At 41.0% G+C, this 15,092-nt stretch overlaps 2 protein-coding genes across 2 annotated transcripts in view; one reads left to right on the forward strand and one right to left on the reverse strand.

Moving 5' to 3' along the window:
* INVS (inversin) overlaps positions 1–703 on the reverse strand; it is an 83,305-nt gene extending 82,602 nt beyond the window's left edge. Inside the window, exon 1 of the mRNA XM_014875154.2 lies at positions 593–703. The gene's annotated coding sequence lies outside the window, so the exon portion shown is untranslated. The remainder of the gene's footprint in view (positions 1–592) is intronic.
* The window catches only part of ERP44 (endoplasmic reticulum protein 44), a 48,645-nt gene continuing 34,224 nt past the window's right edge, over positions 672–15,092 (forward strand). The window contains exon 1 of the mRNA XM_014875155.2: positions 672–970. Within this exon, the coding sequence (XP_014730641.1) occupies positions 914–970 (57 nt within the window). The 5' untranslated portion in view covers positions 672–913. The remainder of the gene's footprint in view (positions 971–15,092) is intronic.

Consider the following 15,092-nt stretch of genomic DNA (forward strand, 5'->3'; position numbering starts at 1 on the left):
TGACAAACGCAAAGCACAGCTTTCTGTGATCTTTTTGAGACAGAGCATGTACGTATTCTGCAAGGTCCAAGTTTTACTGGAAGAGGCCGAAGCCCTGAATTTTGGGTGTTCTTCATTTTCAGCATTTACAACCGAGGAAGCGACAGAAAGCGCAAATCTCCTGAGGCGCCAAGGGATAAACATCAAGGATGACGTTCCACCCGAGCGAAAGTTTCCCGACCCTCCCAGCAGCCGCTCTGCCCCGTCACACACACAGGCTTCCAAGCAGAAAGTTTCCTCCCAAACTCCGAGGACACGAACACCACAAAGCGGACAGCGCCTAAACACCCCTTCTCCCATTCCCCACAGCCGAACGCGTGTGCCCAGTCCCGCCGGCTGAAGGTATAAAGCGGGATCCAAAGGAAACGCGGACAAGCTGGGGGCTGGCAGGGAGCGATCCCGAGCGGAAGAGGGTGCGGTGCCACGGGACACCCGCGCCACAAGGCGGGAAGGGTTAACCCTGCCTCGCCCAGACCGCGAGTGCCGCCTCCCTCGCTCCATCCCTCCCGCCCTTCTCCCCTGCCCGGCTCCGCAGCTGCGCCCCGTAACTCACCTCCACCCCGCCCTTCTCCTCATCGCGCCGCCGCCGCCTCCAGGCACCGCCCCACGGGCAGCCCCGGTGCGCTCTGGGATCCACGGCTCCTCCTTCCCTCTCTCTCTCTCACTCTCTCCTTTCCTTCCTTCTCCTCCTCCTTGCCCTCCCCTTCCCGGAACTACGGTTCCCGGCGTGCCCCGGGAGCGCGCGGCGGAGCGCGGGGCCCCGCGGTGGAACTTGCCCGGGTGTTTCCTGGCGACGGGGGAAGTGGAGGAGCCGCCGCCGCGGAGAGTGGGAGCCGCGCTTCTCCCCTCCCCGCTCCCGGGCGCCCGATCTACCATGAGACCCGCCATCTTCCCGCTCCTGCCTGACCCTGGCTGCCTCCTGCTCCTCCTGGTAAAAGCCACCGGCTCCCCTCTGCCCTTCCCTTCCCCGCGCCGGCTCGGGCAGGGCGGCGCTGGGGTGGCCGGCGGGCCCCGCTCGGGGCTCTTCCCTCGCTCCCCTCCCCCGCCCAGCAGGTGCCGGCGGCCGGGAAGGAGGGAGGGCGGCCGGGAAGGAGGGAGCGGCCCCGGCGGCGGGGCCCGGCGGTGTGGCTGAGGCCGATAGGCTGCGCGCACGGGGTGGGGCCGCGCCCGGGCCCGGGCCCGGGGCAGTGGCCGGGCGGGCGGTGCGGCCTCGCCCGGGATCCTCCGGTGCCGGGGTCGGCGGGAACGGCCGTACCGGGGCCCCCCTGTAGCCCCCCGAAAAGAGGCTGTGGCCAGGTGGGGGGCGGCCTCTTCTGCCAGGCAGCCAGCGCCAGGGCGGGAGGGCATGGTCCTGAGCTGCGCCAGGGGAGGTGTAGGTGGGACATGAGGGGGAATCTCTCCACAGCAAGGGTGATTAGACGCTGGAATGGGCTGCCCATGGACTGGTGGAGCCACTGTCCCTGGAGATGTGCAGGAAATGACTGGATGTGGCACTTAGTGCCGTGGTCTAGTTGACACAGTGGTGTTGGGTCATAGGTTGAACTCGATTGTCTCAGAGGCCCTTTACAGCCTCATTGATTCTGTGATCTTTAGTTGTCAGACTACAGTGCTTTTTTTTTTTTTTAGGTTTTTTTTTAGATTGGCATTACATGCATGACCTAAGCCACCTTTTGGCTTTGCCGGTACACAAATGCAATCACTGATGTGTGTGTTTTGTGGAGATAAGTTGCTTGTGCTATAGTTCTCTTTTTTTTTTTTTTTTTTTTTTAAAAAAAAAGGCTCATGTGGTGATTCTTACTTTTCCGGAGATGTTTTGGGCCAGATTCTGGACCTTTTCTAACATAAGTGACTTGCAGAACTAAGGGGAACTTGGGTGAATAAATTTTAATGGGATTTTTATCTTGAGGTGCTAAGGATTTTCATCAATCTCTTTTAAACATTTGGGAAAATAAAATTAATGGCCATAAAATTAAAGAATAATTGGAGGCAATGGTAGATAGAGCTCTAGAAGTCCAAAGAGGAGTACAGAGTAATGAATGGATCAACTGGTTAGGATGTGAGGACACGTCTGTAATGAACAGTACGAGTACTCATTATCCCTTTGAAATGTGTACTTCTACTTGGGTAAGCTCTGGTTAAAATATTGTGAACTTGCTGTCATTTCGGGGTTAGACAACACATGTGACTGGTAGGGTTTGAAAACCACATTTGAAATGTTTATATATAGATGGCAATAGCGTGCTAAAATACTATATGAGAGACTGAAGCGAGGAGCCTCATACTTTTTAGTCACATCTGTGTATGAAAACAATATTGCTTATATGCTAGATTGGTTTTCACTATTATTTAAAATACCAATGAGCAAAACCAAGGAACATGTACTGTTTAAAGACACCATGGAATGTGTCCATTAAATAGACAACTACAAATTTGAAAAAGTGGGCACAAGATAGTGAGTTTTTCTTTCTTCATGACACAGTTGATCAATGCAAATTAAATATGCATCAATAAGAATTGTGTTTGCCAACAAAAAAGAAAACCAGCAGGAAATAGCTATGATCTGCAACTTGTCTGTATTTTGTCTGCTGTTTCTTTGTGTATGGGTCATTTAAACCCATTTCTCATGTGGTTTAAAAGAACTGTATACATAAAACTTTAGGAAGAATACGGTTCAGAGTTGTTTTTTAAAAAAATACAATTAAGTTTAATATTATCTGTGTAATTATTCAGTGCCATTATATCGGCCATGGCCCTGTGTTGTAAGATGCCCAGTTACATGAATCAAGCAAATGAATCATTGCTTTTAGTAGATTTGTTAACAGTTTTGGAAGAGTTGTTCTGAGTAGTCTGGGAGAGTGAGAGGACCCTCTTTCTCTAGACAGGCTGAAAAAACTTTGTAAAAGTGTGTTGTTTGTTTTCTTATAATATTCAGTGTCCCTGATAAGATGTATCAGATTAGCTTTAAAGTTCTGGTAACTTTGTTTTTCTTCTCACCAGCTGCCGTGAATACTTAAGATCAGCAATGCTACTTGGCCTTCTGCTCCTGATCTAAAGGATGTGCCACCTAGCAGGGGCTCTTGGAGCATGGCATATTTGTGGATAAGTGAATTTGTTAGTGTTACGTCAGTGATTCTTAGGACAGAATGCACAATGATATGTTGCTGTGAAAACAGCTTACTAAGCTGGTCTTACTTAGCAGTAGCAATGAAGTTATCAGGAATTCTTTTCCAGACTTTTGGATAAGCATATTTCTTTTTCAGATGGGAATTTAATATGCTGCAAAAAAGAAGAAAAGATGGAATGCCAAATCAAAAGAATATTGTATTCAGTATTGTACTGGGCTGCTGAGAGTTGAAAATAAACTGGAGAGAGAACGGGAGGTACAGGTTGGTGTGACCGCTGCCTCCCGAACAGAGTGAAGGGCTGAGCAGTGCACAGATTGTACAGGATCTCGTACAGCTCTTTGCAAGACTGGAATAAGAGATGCACAGTAATGTCATGAGGCCCTTGGAGAGTGAGATATTTCCACCTTGTTGGTATATTGCTTAATACTGGGCAGGACAGATCTTTAAGGTGAATCCAAGACAGTGGAATAAATGCTGATGGGAGAGTGGCTCATCGCGTTCTCCCCTAAGGCAAGGTGTGGCTCTTTGGCTTTGCTCTATCCAATCATTCTATATGTTTGTCTGTACTCACAGTCAAGTATACTTTGCCTTTAAAGAAAATTCTAGAACAAGACACTGTTGCACATGTTTCTTCTGCATGTGTTTGAGAGGCACTTGTATTGCTCAGTGCTTCCCTGGGAGGCTCATGCCCAGTACCCCTTAGCAAAAGCTGTGACTGGAGGAAACCACCAACGGATAGTGAGGGAAATGAAGAGGGAAGTTCCTAACTGGAAATAATACTGCAGGGTAATATTCTTGGTTTTTGTTTTACTGCCACTGCCTTTCATGTGTTGATAATATGATACCAAGTACCCAAATTATGAAAGTAGAATGAAATAAAAATTCTTTTAACAGTGTTGAAGGTGTAGTAGGTTGCCCAAAGAGAAGTTGAACTCTGTAAATTTTATGTCTAGGGCATATGTCTGTGCATTTGTCTCTCTCTGCATCTCAATTTTGTAATTGAGACTGCTGCTCAAAATACTATATTCTGAATATGAGCATGAGTCAGAAGTTGTAATTATAGGCAAAATTTAGACCACTGAGCCTTATACAATGAAATGGATTCCCTTCAAGAATAGCACAGGACTTCTGAGTTGTCCATCATCTGCCATGATTTCTAAACAATGAAATAGTAGGCAACTGAGGAACATTCCCCTTTGGAGAAGGGAAGCAGGGGAGTCTTAAATTCTTGTGAAGATAACTTATATTCTTTGTGCTATGCCATATGATGGGCAAGTTTCCTGGAGGACTTGGGGAGCTTGTTGCTAGTGGCTGTGATGACACACTCCTTAGTTTTTCCTTTGATATCCTTAGTGTTCACCTCCATAATCTGTTTTGATTTTTGTTTGGTTGGGGTTTTTTTGTAGTGTTGGTTTTTTGTAGGTTTGGTTTTTTTTTTTTTTGTAGGACAGCTTTCTTAAGCAAGAGACTGGTCTTTATATTGCTTTCTCAATAAAGCAGAATTACCATATTGTATATGTTTTGATCAAACCTATTTAATTTGAAAGACTTAAGGTTATATGCTGCTATTCAGGAGAACCAATTTTTCACCTTGCAGACTCTTGTAAGCCTCACTTATGTATATCTTCCAGACATTTTGTTTGCTTTAGGGGAGGGAATTATCTCATGCATAAGGCAAGTGTACAAATATGCTGTAAATTTTATACCAGACCTTCTCCAAAACCTCTTCAGCAGAGTCTAGAGATACATTCAAAAGCAAGTGCTTTAATAACACTTTAAGTGGGTTTGGATGCATTAGCAGTAACTTGTTCATTATTCCCTCCACCCTATTTGAGAGTGAGTTCTCTGGTGGTCTAGAGGAGGAAACACAGGAACCCTTGGAAACATAAGCAGAAGGGTGTAGAGATCAGAGCCTAAGGGTTGTTTTCTTCTAAAACTTCAAACTGGAGAAAGCTCCTGGAGAAGCAGAGAAAGAGGGTTGTGTTATAGAGAATTAGGAAAGGAAGTGAGATCAAATTTCCTTTTGGGAGTTCTGGCTTTACCCTTCTTTTCTCCCTGACATGTCTTCCTTCATCAGGAGCATCCTAACCACTGGTAGAAACACATGCAGTTTTTTTTCCAAAACTGTTAGTAATGCCAAGTGCTCATATAATCTATTTTTTAAAAGTTCATAAATAAGATTTTAGAAGTTTGAATAGCTTTAATTTATTTTCAAATTCACTGTCTCTCAGATATTTATTTTTACGTTGTTAAGAGTTGTTCTACAAAGTTATTCCTATACTATAACCCTAACTCAGAATGATTTTTTTCACTGCTGGTTGAGGATGCTGTTTTTCCAAACCAGCTGTAGCACTATTTCCACATTTAATCATGCTTTGGTAAAAGTGGCTTACAAAAAGCATCAAGGCTTATTGGAAAAGAATTCTGTAATTTTTCCTATTTTTATATATGCTACTACTGAGAAACTGACTACCCTGATAATGCAACCTTTATAGCTAAGAGCCATTCATGCCTTTAAAACATGTGCAAAATTCCAGTAGTGTGTCTTCCAGATAAGCACCTGTGATTTGGAGCTGCTTCTAGGAGTGAACCAAACCTGGAAGTTCCTTCACATGCATGAGCATAGACCTTTAATGGTAGTGATCTACAAGATTTGCTCTTTGGATGGCTGATAGGACATAAATGTTGTCCTCTACTGTGGCACTAAGCAAAATGCAAAGTGCAGTGCTCTGTGCCTTAGACCATATAGTGGTTGGAATGGTGAAAACATTGAGAACAGAACCTGGTACATGGTGACCTAAAAGCAGGTGCTCTGGGCATACTTTCAGCAAATAACTGGTAATCATATATGCAGCACAGGGTTTCTGCTGAACACAGTAAATCTCATTTTCATCTGTTCTTATTATGGTAAATGTTCTAGGTTTCTTCCCTCCCTTGTTTCTTGACCTAAGTCTGGCTATAGCAGGAAAGCTTTGATGGAGGAGAGTATTGAGAACTTCACTGTGTTTACCTGATAAGATCAAGTTGTAGAGTTCTGGTTTTTTTGATTGCCATTGGAAGTTTGAGCATTTAAATTTTAAAGGACTTCTTATAGTCATCTGGTATTACTCCCTGCTCAGTGCAAGACTAACTTGGATGGAATTTTTTTCTAGTTGTCGTATATAATTCCAAGGATGGAGGTTCTGCAACTTCTCTGGTCACCTGTTTTGGTGTTGAATCAAAACTTCGTTGTTTTCTGTCTGGAGGTGTGGATTGTGTAAATTGTCTCTTGTCCTATCACTGCATCTTTGGGAAGAATCTGGCTCTGCCTTCTCTATTGTAACCTCTGATTAGGTCGCCGGTAGCAGCAGTAATAACTTTTCCTTAAGGGTGAACAAATGCAGCTGTCTCAGCCTCTCCTTGTATACCCTGACTTCAGTCACTACTCACTTTCATAGCCATCTGCCAGGCTTCACTTCCATATGTTAATGTCTTGTACAGGCGGTCCCAAAGCTGGGAAGAATCCTTCAGATGTGTTCACACAAGTGCCAGATGAAAGGAAAGAATCACTTCCTGTGGTCTGCTGGCTACACTTTTGCTAACACAGCCCAGTGTCTCTGCTGCAAGGTCGTGCTGCTGACTCCTGTTCTACTTGCTCCCCAAGACCTTTCCTGCAAAGCTGTTTTCCATCTGGTTGGCTCCCAGCCTGTATGGGGTTATTCCAACAGAGATACAGGACTTGGCCTCTGTGGAACTTTGCAAGGTTTCTGTCAGGCCACTTACAGCCATTTGAGGTATCTCTGAATAGCAGATATTCCCTCTAGCTTATAAAGCACTTCACCCAGTTCCTGTATCCTCGGGGAGTTGCTGAGGAGGCCAATTTCTGGTCATTACTACAGACAAAGCTTGCACCCACTATTGGTCTGGAGAAACTTCCTTAGAGGCCACTTGGACATGGTATCTTTGTTTACAGCCCTTTGAGCTCAGCAGTTCAGCTGCTGTGTCACTCACTTTATAGTTCACTTATTCAGTTCGTGCATCAACAGTTTAGGTCTAAGGATCCTATAAGGTGCTGTGTTAGAAGGCAAACAATGTCCAGTACTCTTTCCTTCTTTACAGAGCTAAATGTCTTGCAACAGAAAACAGACTGATTTACTTATTCCAAATATATGCTGGATGGATGTGGCTTCTAGAAAGAAAATTTGTTTCCATAATTCTCCTGGTGACCCGAGGAAAAAGCATTTGATCTGATTCTGTGGCTCTGTGGACGTTCCAGTTGCTGAAGAGCTTTCTAACTTGGTCTTCTACTCTCCTTCACTTCTTTTCCCTGGGACTCTGCCATGGGCTCAGACCTCATCAGTATAAAATCAGCCAAAGATAACACTGAGTGTCTAAGCCTTTTCTGTGTACTTTGTCTCTATGTCCCCTGCTAGCTGAGCAGCAGGCCTACAATTTTCTTATTCTTCCTTTTGTTGCCAGTGTACCTTAACATCCCTCTCTCAACTCCAGCTGAGCTTGGACTGCTGCCAGCTCAAGCAATGTTTCTCTCATCCTACAAAGTATTTTTCTTACCTCTACCTTCTGTCTGCTTCCTCTTTTTTTTTCTTTTTTTTCAACTCATCCAGAAATTCTGTGTTAATCTGTGCAAGTCTTCTGCCATACCAACTTTCTGTCCAGTCGAGTGGTTTTGAGCTCTGAAGAGGTTCTCATTGAAGGTCAGCAGGCTCTTGTGGGCTCTTTTGGCTTTCAGAGCCGTGTTTTATGAACTCAGTTAAGACAGTGCCTTCAGGTCTTGTCACTTTATTCAATGGTCCTGTGAGGTACATATTTTTAGATAAAAAATAAATATCATAGTAGATTATAGATGAGATTTAGTGTGAGCCTCAGTCATATATGTAAAAGTTGCATTAGCAGTGGCAATGAAATGAAACACAGGAGGTCCAAAGTCTTATTTCCTGGAAGATGTAAGTTTCCACATTTTATGTGTTGGAGCGTCCCAGCTGCTTCATGTTGCGACCAAAAAGAAGGGTGTGTAAATTCACTAAGAATTCGGGTGTGTGGTTTGCTACATTGTTTCAAAGCAAAAAACGTCTTTGTGGCTTAGATTTCTTTAATGACTGAAACTTTGTATCCTAAATGATGTTCACGAAACACGAACACCAGCTGAACATAGAATTCTAGAAGTGGAGTATATATAGTAAATGACCTGGTTCCTTGGTGTGTTTTTTTGCAGCCAGCCTGTCTTCTGTCTTGTTTGGCATCCGTGGTTCTTGCCTGTTTCTCGTGTGTTTCGTTGAGGTGCATCCAAAAAAATGTGTATGTCTGCAAGGGTTTTTTGGGTTTTATTTTCACAGAGATGTGAAAAGGAGAGAAGAGCAGTCTAATCTCTGTTGTAAAATAACTGGCAGTAAAGCTTATATTTTATCTCCAACTGGATTCGTGTGGCAATTGGGCATAAACACAGAGAGAACTTGTTCATTAGGAACTCTGCAAGGAAGTATTTTGAAAGGCAACGAATAGGTGCCTGTTCCAATGGTCTGGAAAAAGCAAACAACAGCTGTGATAGTGTTTTGCTGTTTCCCATAGCTGTCGTGATTATGAAGTGATGATATAATTAACTTTCTCAAAAGCTGCACAAAGGGAAAGCTTTTCAGTGATATATCCATATTTGTAATCTCAAGAAAAGCTTTTTGTTCCTTTAGTCAGTCTATCACTTCTGACTCTCATAATTTACTGAAATCCCCTTTCTTAAATCTTGCTAGAAATACTTAGCTCCTAGATTCTTTGCCAGTCATAAAAATTATGAATTTTCATAAACGTGTGTATGAAAAAACCTTTTTCCTTTTTTTTTCCCCTTCTCCCTGTTGAGTCAATTCACTTGGGATTTTGGACAAAATAACTGAAAGACAAATTGGTTGCTTCACAAAGGTAATTACGACAGTATGTGGTGCAGGGGGTGAACGGTTAGGGGTTCTTTCCTACTAATGATCCGTTAATTAGTGAAGGGAGCTCAGCAGTGTTCGGCCTCTCAGGAATTACCTTTGCATGGCATTTAAATCTGCTTTGGTTAAAAAGGTATAATTGGAGTGAGAGAGGCCTTTTTAGAATTTTTTTCTGTCAGCATAGACCAGCAGAATTTGGTAAACCAATACAAATGTCGACATATAAATGGTGCTATAAAGATAATAAATATTTTAAAATAAGCTAATAAATAGCTGCAATGCTTCTCTGAGGATTTTGGTAGCAGCAGCCTTCCATGTTGAGAGCAGTAAGATTGTTACATGAAGCTGGTTGATTGCAGAGCCAGGGTGTCCAAAAGTTGCTCTGAGTTCAAGCACTGCACCGTGTTAGTGTGTTCATGCTATTTTTAGGACCAGTCTGGAATACTTGCTTGGATGTTTTTGTTAGAGTCAGCTTGAAGCTGGCAGGTTTAATATTCCTTGAAGAGAGGTAGACCACTCCCTGTATGATTTTCTTTTGTGCATTTCAAAATATCTGTGGCATGTATCCTGTCCTCTGCATTATTTACTCTTCTGCTGTCCAGAGTTATCCAGGATAAATTGACTGCATACGTGCAGGACCTTTGCAGCTGTTTAGGGCAGAAGGAAAATAGGTCTTTTACAGTCTGAAATTAGCCTCTCATTCTTCAAGGTACATGCAGCTGTGCTCCCAAAGGTGAATTTTTCTCTTCAGGTTCAGGTAGCGTTGCTTTAATCAGAGCTCTTCTCTAGAAGATAGCCAATGGATTAATTTGTAAAAAGTTTTCTTTTTTAATTTTTTTTTAATTTTTTACCTCCTCATATGAATTGGGAGATTTTTCCAACGCCAACTTCTCAATTAGAATGCAGCTGTGGAGTAGTATTTCTATTACACGGAATAGCCACTTATTTGGAAAGATCTTATCCATTATCCACTCATATGTCATTTTAAGATAGCAAATAATAAATGCTGGGCTAAAAGTTGTTTGCTAGAGACAAGCTAATGGATGTCCCAAGAGCTTTAATACACTATGATTGACAGTTTGCATGTGTAGTGTGGAAGTTTGTGAAGTGTGCATCACAATTATGCCTGGAATGAAGAAAATAAATAACCAAAATAATGTAAGTGTAAATGATATTTTAAGTGGATTTATTCTAAAGTTTAGAGTTCTGATGTTAAGGGAATGATAAACAGAGAGCATTAAAATGCCATTGTATTTTAGAAAGCTTGTAATTTTGAAATTCTGGAGTGTTCCTCATTTTGATTTCTCAGAAAAAGAGGGAGGAGCAACAACACCAGACTGAGTGGTGTTCATGTCTGGGCAAACACTTCATACGCTACAAATGGCTGCATCACGAATTACTGTAACTGTCTTTTGATAGTTGTACAAACAAAACCTTAACCTCCTGCTGCAGTATTAGGAGGTAATTTGAGGAAAAGTAGCATCTCAATCACGCTGAAAGAAAAACAAAATCTGTAGCACAAGGAGAGTCTTCGTGATACTGGAAAATATTAGTGCTGAAAGCTCTAGTACGAGGCAGTTACATGTGGGTTCGTTGTGGTGGAGATTGCAGAGCATAACATGACTATGTAATAGTAAAAGTGGCAGAGGGTCCGAGTTTAACTTGAACTGCTAATTGCCACAGAATCGTCTCTATGTTTGCTGCTCTGCTCCGTTATTTAGTTGTAACCATCATCCCTTGAGTATCAAATAAGGATGCTGAATTACAATGGCTGTGATTCTGTGCTTTCAAAAGGATTTTGTTATTCAGAAGTACAAGCAGGCAGCTGCATTAAGGTAAATGCTACAATTTAAACAGTGTTATTGGAGACTGGCTTGTCCACTTGTCTTATCTTATGTTCTCTTTAGAGTGCAAGTTAAACCAATATATTTTGCATCCCTTTGGATGGACTAGGTGAGGAGAATGACCCAGCTGTATTTTTTGTTTCATTATTTTGTTTGTCTATTTGTTGCTTTTACTCATTTTTTCTCCTCTTAACCCAATGCCTCAGCTGCCTGGTTTAGAGCAGTGTTAGTCCAGTGTGGGTATTTTTCTCATGGAGGGGTAGTTGCTGTGTGTTTATGGTAGTCCTTGTATTGGCATTTGAGCAGTTGGTTTTAGTAATTCATACCCACTCTTAAAACAAGTTCCAGCTGAAGGGTAAAACTGAACAAGTTTGTCTTTGCTTAAAGTTCCTACCTTTCTTGATATGGCAAAGATCCAGAGAAGAAGGGTAAAAATTTATTCAGTATTGCAACTAATTAATGAGAAGTTAAGCAGCTACAAGTGAGTAGGGGTCGAAGTTGATAATTTCACTTAAAAAAAGTTGGTTTTGTCTTATTGAAGAATAAGCTCAATATGTAGCAAAATTTGTCCAAACTAGAAATTTATTTTAAAAATATTTAAAAGTGGTTTTAAATTGTTAAAAGTTTAAAAAAATTTAAAGTGTTTATTTTTAAAGCAGTAGAATGTGTGTAGGCAGCAAGGATAGAAAATTCAGTCATCTACTAATATGTTCAATCCTTCAGATTATTCCAAGGTAGCAAACATTTGTGTGACATAAGAAATACAGTTTCTTATGGAAACACTACATCTACTTTTGATTTCTTCCTCTAGATTATGCTTTAGAGAGATTCTGAATTCTGTGGCTACTCCTCCCACAGAAAGATATAAAAGCTTTTGTTTCATTTTAATATGCATTTTCATCATCAGTCCAAAAATGAACAAAACGTAAATACATTTGTATTATTAAAAAAAAAAAGCTAATTTCTTGTTCTGCAATGGCCCTGTGTAAAAACTACAATAAAAGGCACAAAACCCCCTGTAGATTATAATGAGTAACAGGGTATATGTTGCTTTCTGTAATGAGGAATGGAGTTAAAGTGTAGTCTCCAAGGTTTAAACTGTCTATGACAAATTTTTTGGTAGTGGGTTTTACATTTAATAGCTGTGGCCAAAATAGAGAGCAGGACCTTTTTCCTTGACTTAGTGAAAAGGGGCAGCAAACTATTCTGCTCTGCCAGCCTTACCGAAGTCCTGACAGGACTGAACTGCCCTTTATTTCATATTGCTGGATCATGCTTTAACAAGTTGAGGACCTTGAGGGTGCTGGCTTTCATACAGAGCAACAGCTGCTTAATTTGCTAATCATTTTGGAGATTGCATTTGTATTTCATGTGTGTTACTCCTTCTTGAAAGTGTATCCTTATGTTGTTGCCAAATAATCAGAGCAGTTGGCAAAATGGAAAAGAAAGAACATGAAGTGTTGTTTCCTAAAAAGCTGCACAAATGTGATCTTTCTTTTTCAGGGGAATTCTAGCTGCTTGTTTAAGAGAAGCAGCTTGGTAAATAAAACATCTAAAGATTCAGAGTTTTCATTAGTTTCCTGGGGAGCTGAATTCATAGCTTTAAATCTGTGAAATCAGGCTTTAAGGTAGATTTCTAGTTGGGAAGATGTGGAGAACTCTGAACATTATTCACAAATTAATACTGATGTTCAGACATCTGTTTACATCTTTTGAAGGTCTATGGACTGTGTTCTGTCTATGTGAATGTATAAGGCAAGGAAACCAGTGGATCATAACCCTGATTGGAGATTATTCTTTTCCCTAAAGGCCAAGAGAAATAACTGAAAGTTACAAATAATTCAACTGGAAATAAATTACAGGTCTTATTTCTGTGACATTTTTTTAGACACGCCTCATGTCATGTTTTTTAGCCCTTACTTAAACATTTCTATAAAAGACTGTGATCCATAGGTTTGTGCCCAGAGACATGACTCTGCTACTAATAGCTTTGTGGAAAAAAATGCAGTGCATTGGGCTGCATGTTGTGATAATGATGTTTAATTCTCATCTCTGGAATGGACTTTTTGAATGAACATCTTGTGTCTTCTAATGATAGCTCACAAATTGTTGAGAGGTTAACTTATCCATTTTTCTGGAAATCCTTGGTGCTGTGGTATCAGGCTATTGAGAGATCTCTGCAGCTGTGAACTATTCCCAGTCAAATGGGGCAATCCTTCAACTCCTTTGCTTGTGTGTTAAGTTCAGTTTTAGGAACCATTAGCTGCGAGTTCTTTTTCCTGATTTGGCATGTCAAATCAATATCATTTGGATTTTCAAAGATAGCATTACAAATTGAGAATTTTTCTCTTTCCAGTGTTTTCATTTGAAAATAAGTTTTTCAGTATTAATAAGATATGCACCTACACCAGATATTCCTTCCACACTCTTAAAATGGGACTGACAACAAGGTATGTGGAGGATGAAAAATTGTGTGACTTCTTTTTACTATGGTGGTCTCTCTTAGCTCTGTGCAGTTACAGCACTGTTTGGCTAAAACAGCATAAAAATGAACTGTCTATCAAGGCTGAAGAAGAAAGTTTACTTTTCTAATTAAATATTATCCATATTTCTGTTTAGTTAGTTTTTTCTTTGTTCTCCTGAACATTAGTAACTGCAATCTTTAAATCTGTTTTAAGTAGCTTCTTTTGAGCATATTAAATTTTCCTGACTAAATTTAAGATATGACTCTTAAGTGAAAAATTATAAGAAAATTATTTTTGTTACCCATTGCTCTGAAAGCTTGAATATAATTGAGAAGGGATCATTAGTTAATGTTTTGAACTAATAGATAGTCTCACAGTCTTATAATGAAAGCAGCTTGCATTACCAATAAAAACCCTGCATATTCATCAGTGATGGCTGCTGTCAGTCTAAGTTATGAAAATGTTTGGGCACAGTCTGGAATCAAGTGATGACAACTAAGAGTTGAACTCCTCTCACTGAGAGGGTGAATAATGTTCTTTTTTTATTTTCCCTTAGCATTCTCTATTTACTGTTACCTCTCTCTGCTCTGAACTTTGTGGTTCATTATGGGCCTTCTGGGAATGCCGCCAGCAAGATGTTCCTGATTGATGCTTCTGAAGCCAAAATTCAGGGGCTCTTACAATGTCTTGCCAGCTTTGGCATTGCTGTCTTCTGGGATTGCTTTCAATTTGTGTCATCCTACATCAGGCTGTAAACCCGTCTGCTTCCTGTTGTCCAGGAGTTTAATGCAGACCTCAGATCAGCAGCATGCATAAAAAAAGAGGTACTCAGGGGCTGACAGTCAGCAGCAGGGTCCTGGGGGTTTGGACTTCAGGTAGTAACTTCAGCATGTCAGTCTGGATTAGGTGTGGGCTAGACCTGGCTGCCAAATGTAAAATGATTTTGTGTTAGAGGAGAAAGATAGTTTAGTTGTGTGCCTTTAGGAATTCCCAGCAGGAGAAAAAGGTAAATGAAAAGTTTAGCAAGTGAAAATGAAAGCTGTTCTTGTTGATTGCCTTGCAGGGGTAGTATTAATTAGAAATCATAATGCTCCATGAATACATTTTCTATATTCCACAGGTAGTTTACTTTGGAAATAAGGACCTCTATTTCATTATGTGCATTAAAAAATAACGGCACAAAGAACTAGAATGCATCAGACCTGGATTCTTTTTTTCTTTTCTTGCAATTTTAAGGTTATGTCCATTTAAACTTTTAAATCTTCTGCAAGAAAGTGGCATGTAAAGTATAATAAACTTGAAAAAGAAATACCATTAAACCTACGAGTCTGTCTCTCCTTTCCAGTTAGCAATTAAAGAACTAAGAACACTAACTGGTGCTGGTAAAATGTTGATAAAAGGTTGACATAAATCTCTTGAATAACCGGCAGGCTTTATTAATTGGATGTGTGGAATGGCAATTGAGCAGCAATACTATCAGCAGAAGGTGAGTGGAAACTGGATGTGCTTTTATTTCCTCTTTGGGAAAGTGATGTGAAACCTGGCAGAGGTTCAGCATTGGGTATGAGTTGAATAGGTTCTGTCCAGGTATTTTGTTTTGTGTGAGGATACTTGTGTGGCATTGCATGGCATGTTTGGGAGGATGATATTGGCTTTCCAGCAGTGCTTTGAAGTCTTTTCATTGGAAACAATCAGAGT

Source organism: Sturnus vulgaris, chromosome 1, assembly GCF_052056855.1.
Source record: "Sturnus vulgaris isolate bStuVul1 chromosome 1, bStuVul1.hap1, whole genome shotgun sequence".
Taxonomy (NCBI): Eukaryota; Metazoa; Chordata; class Aves; order Passeriformes; family Sturnidae; genus Sturnus; species Sturnus vulgaris.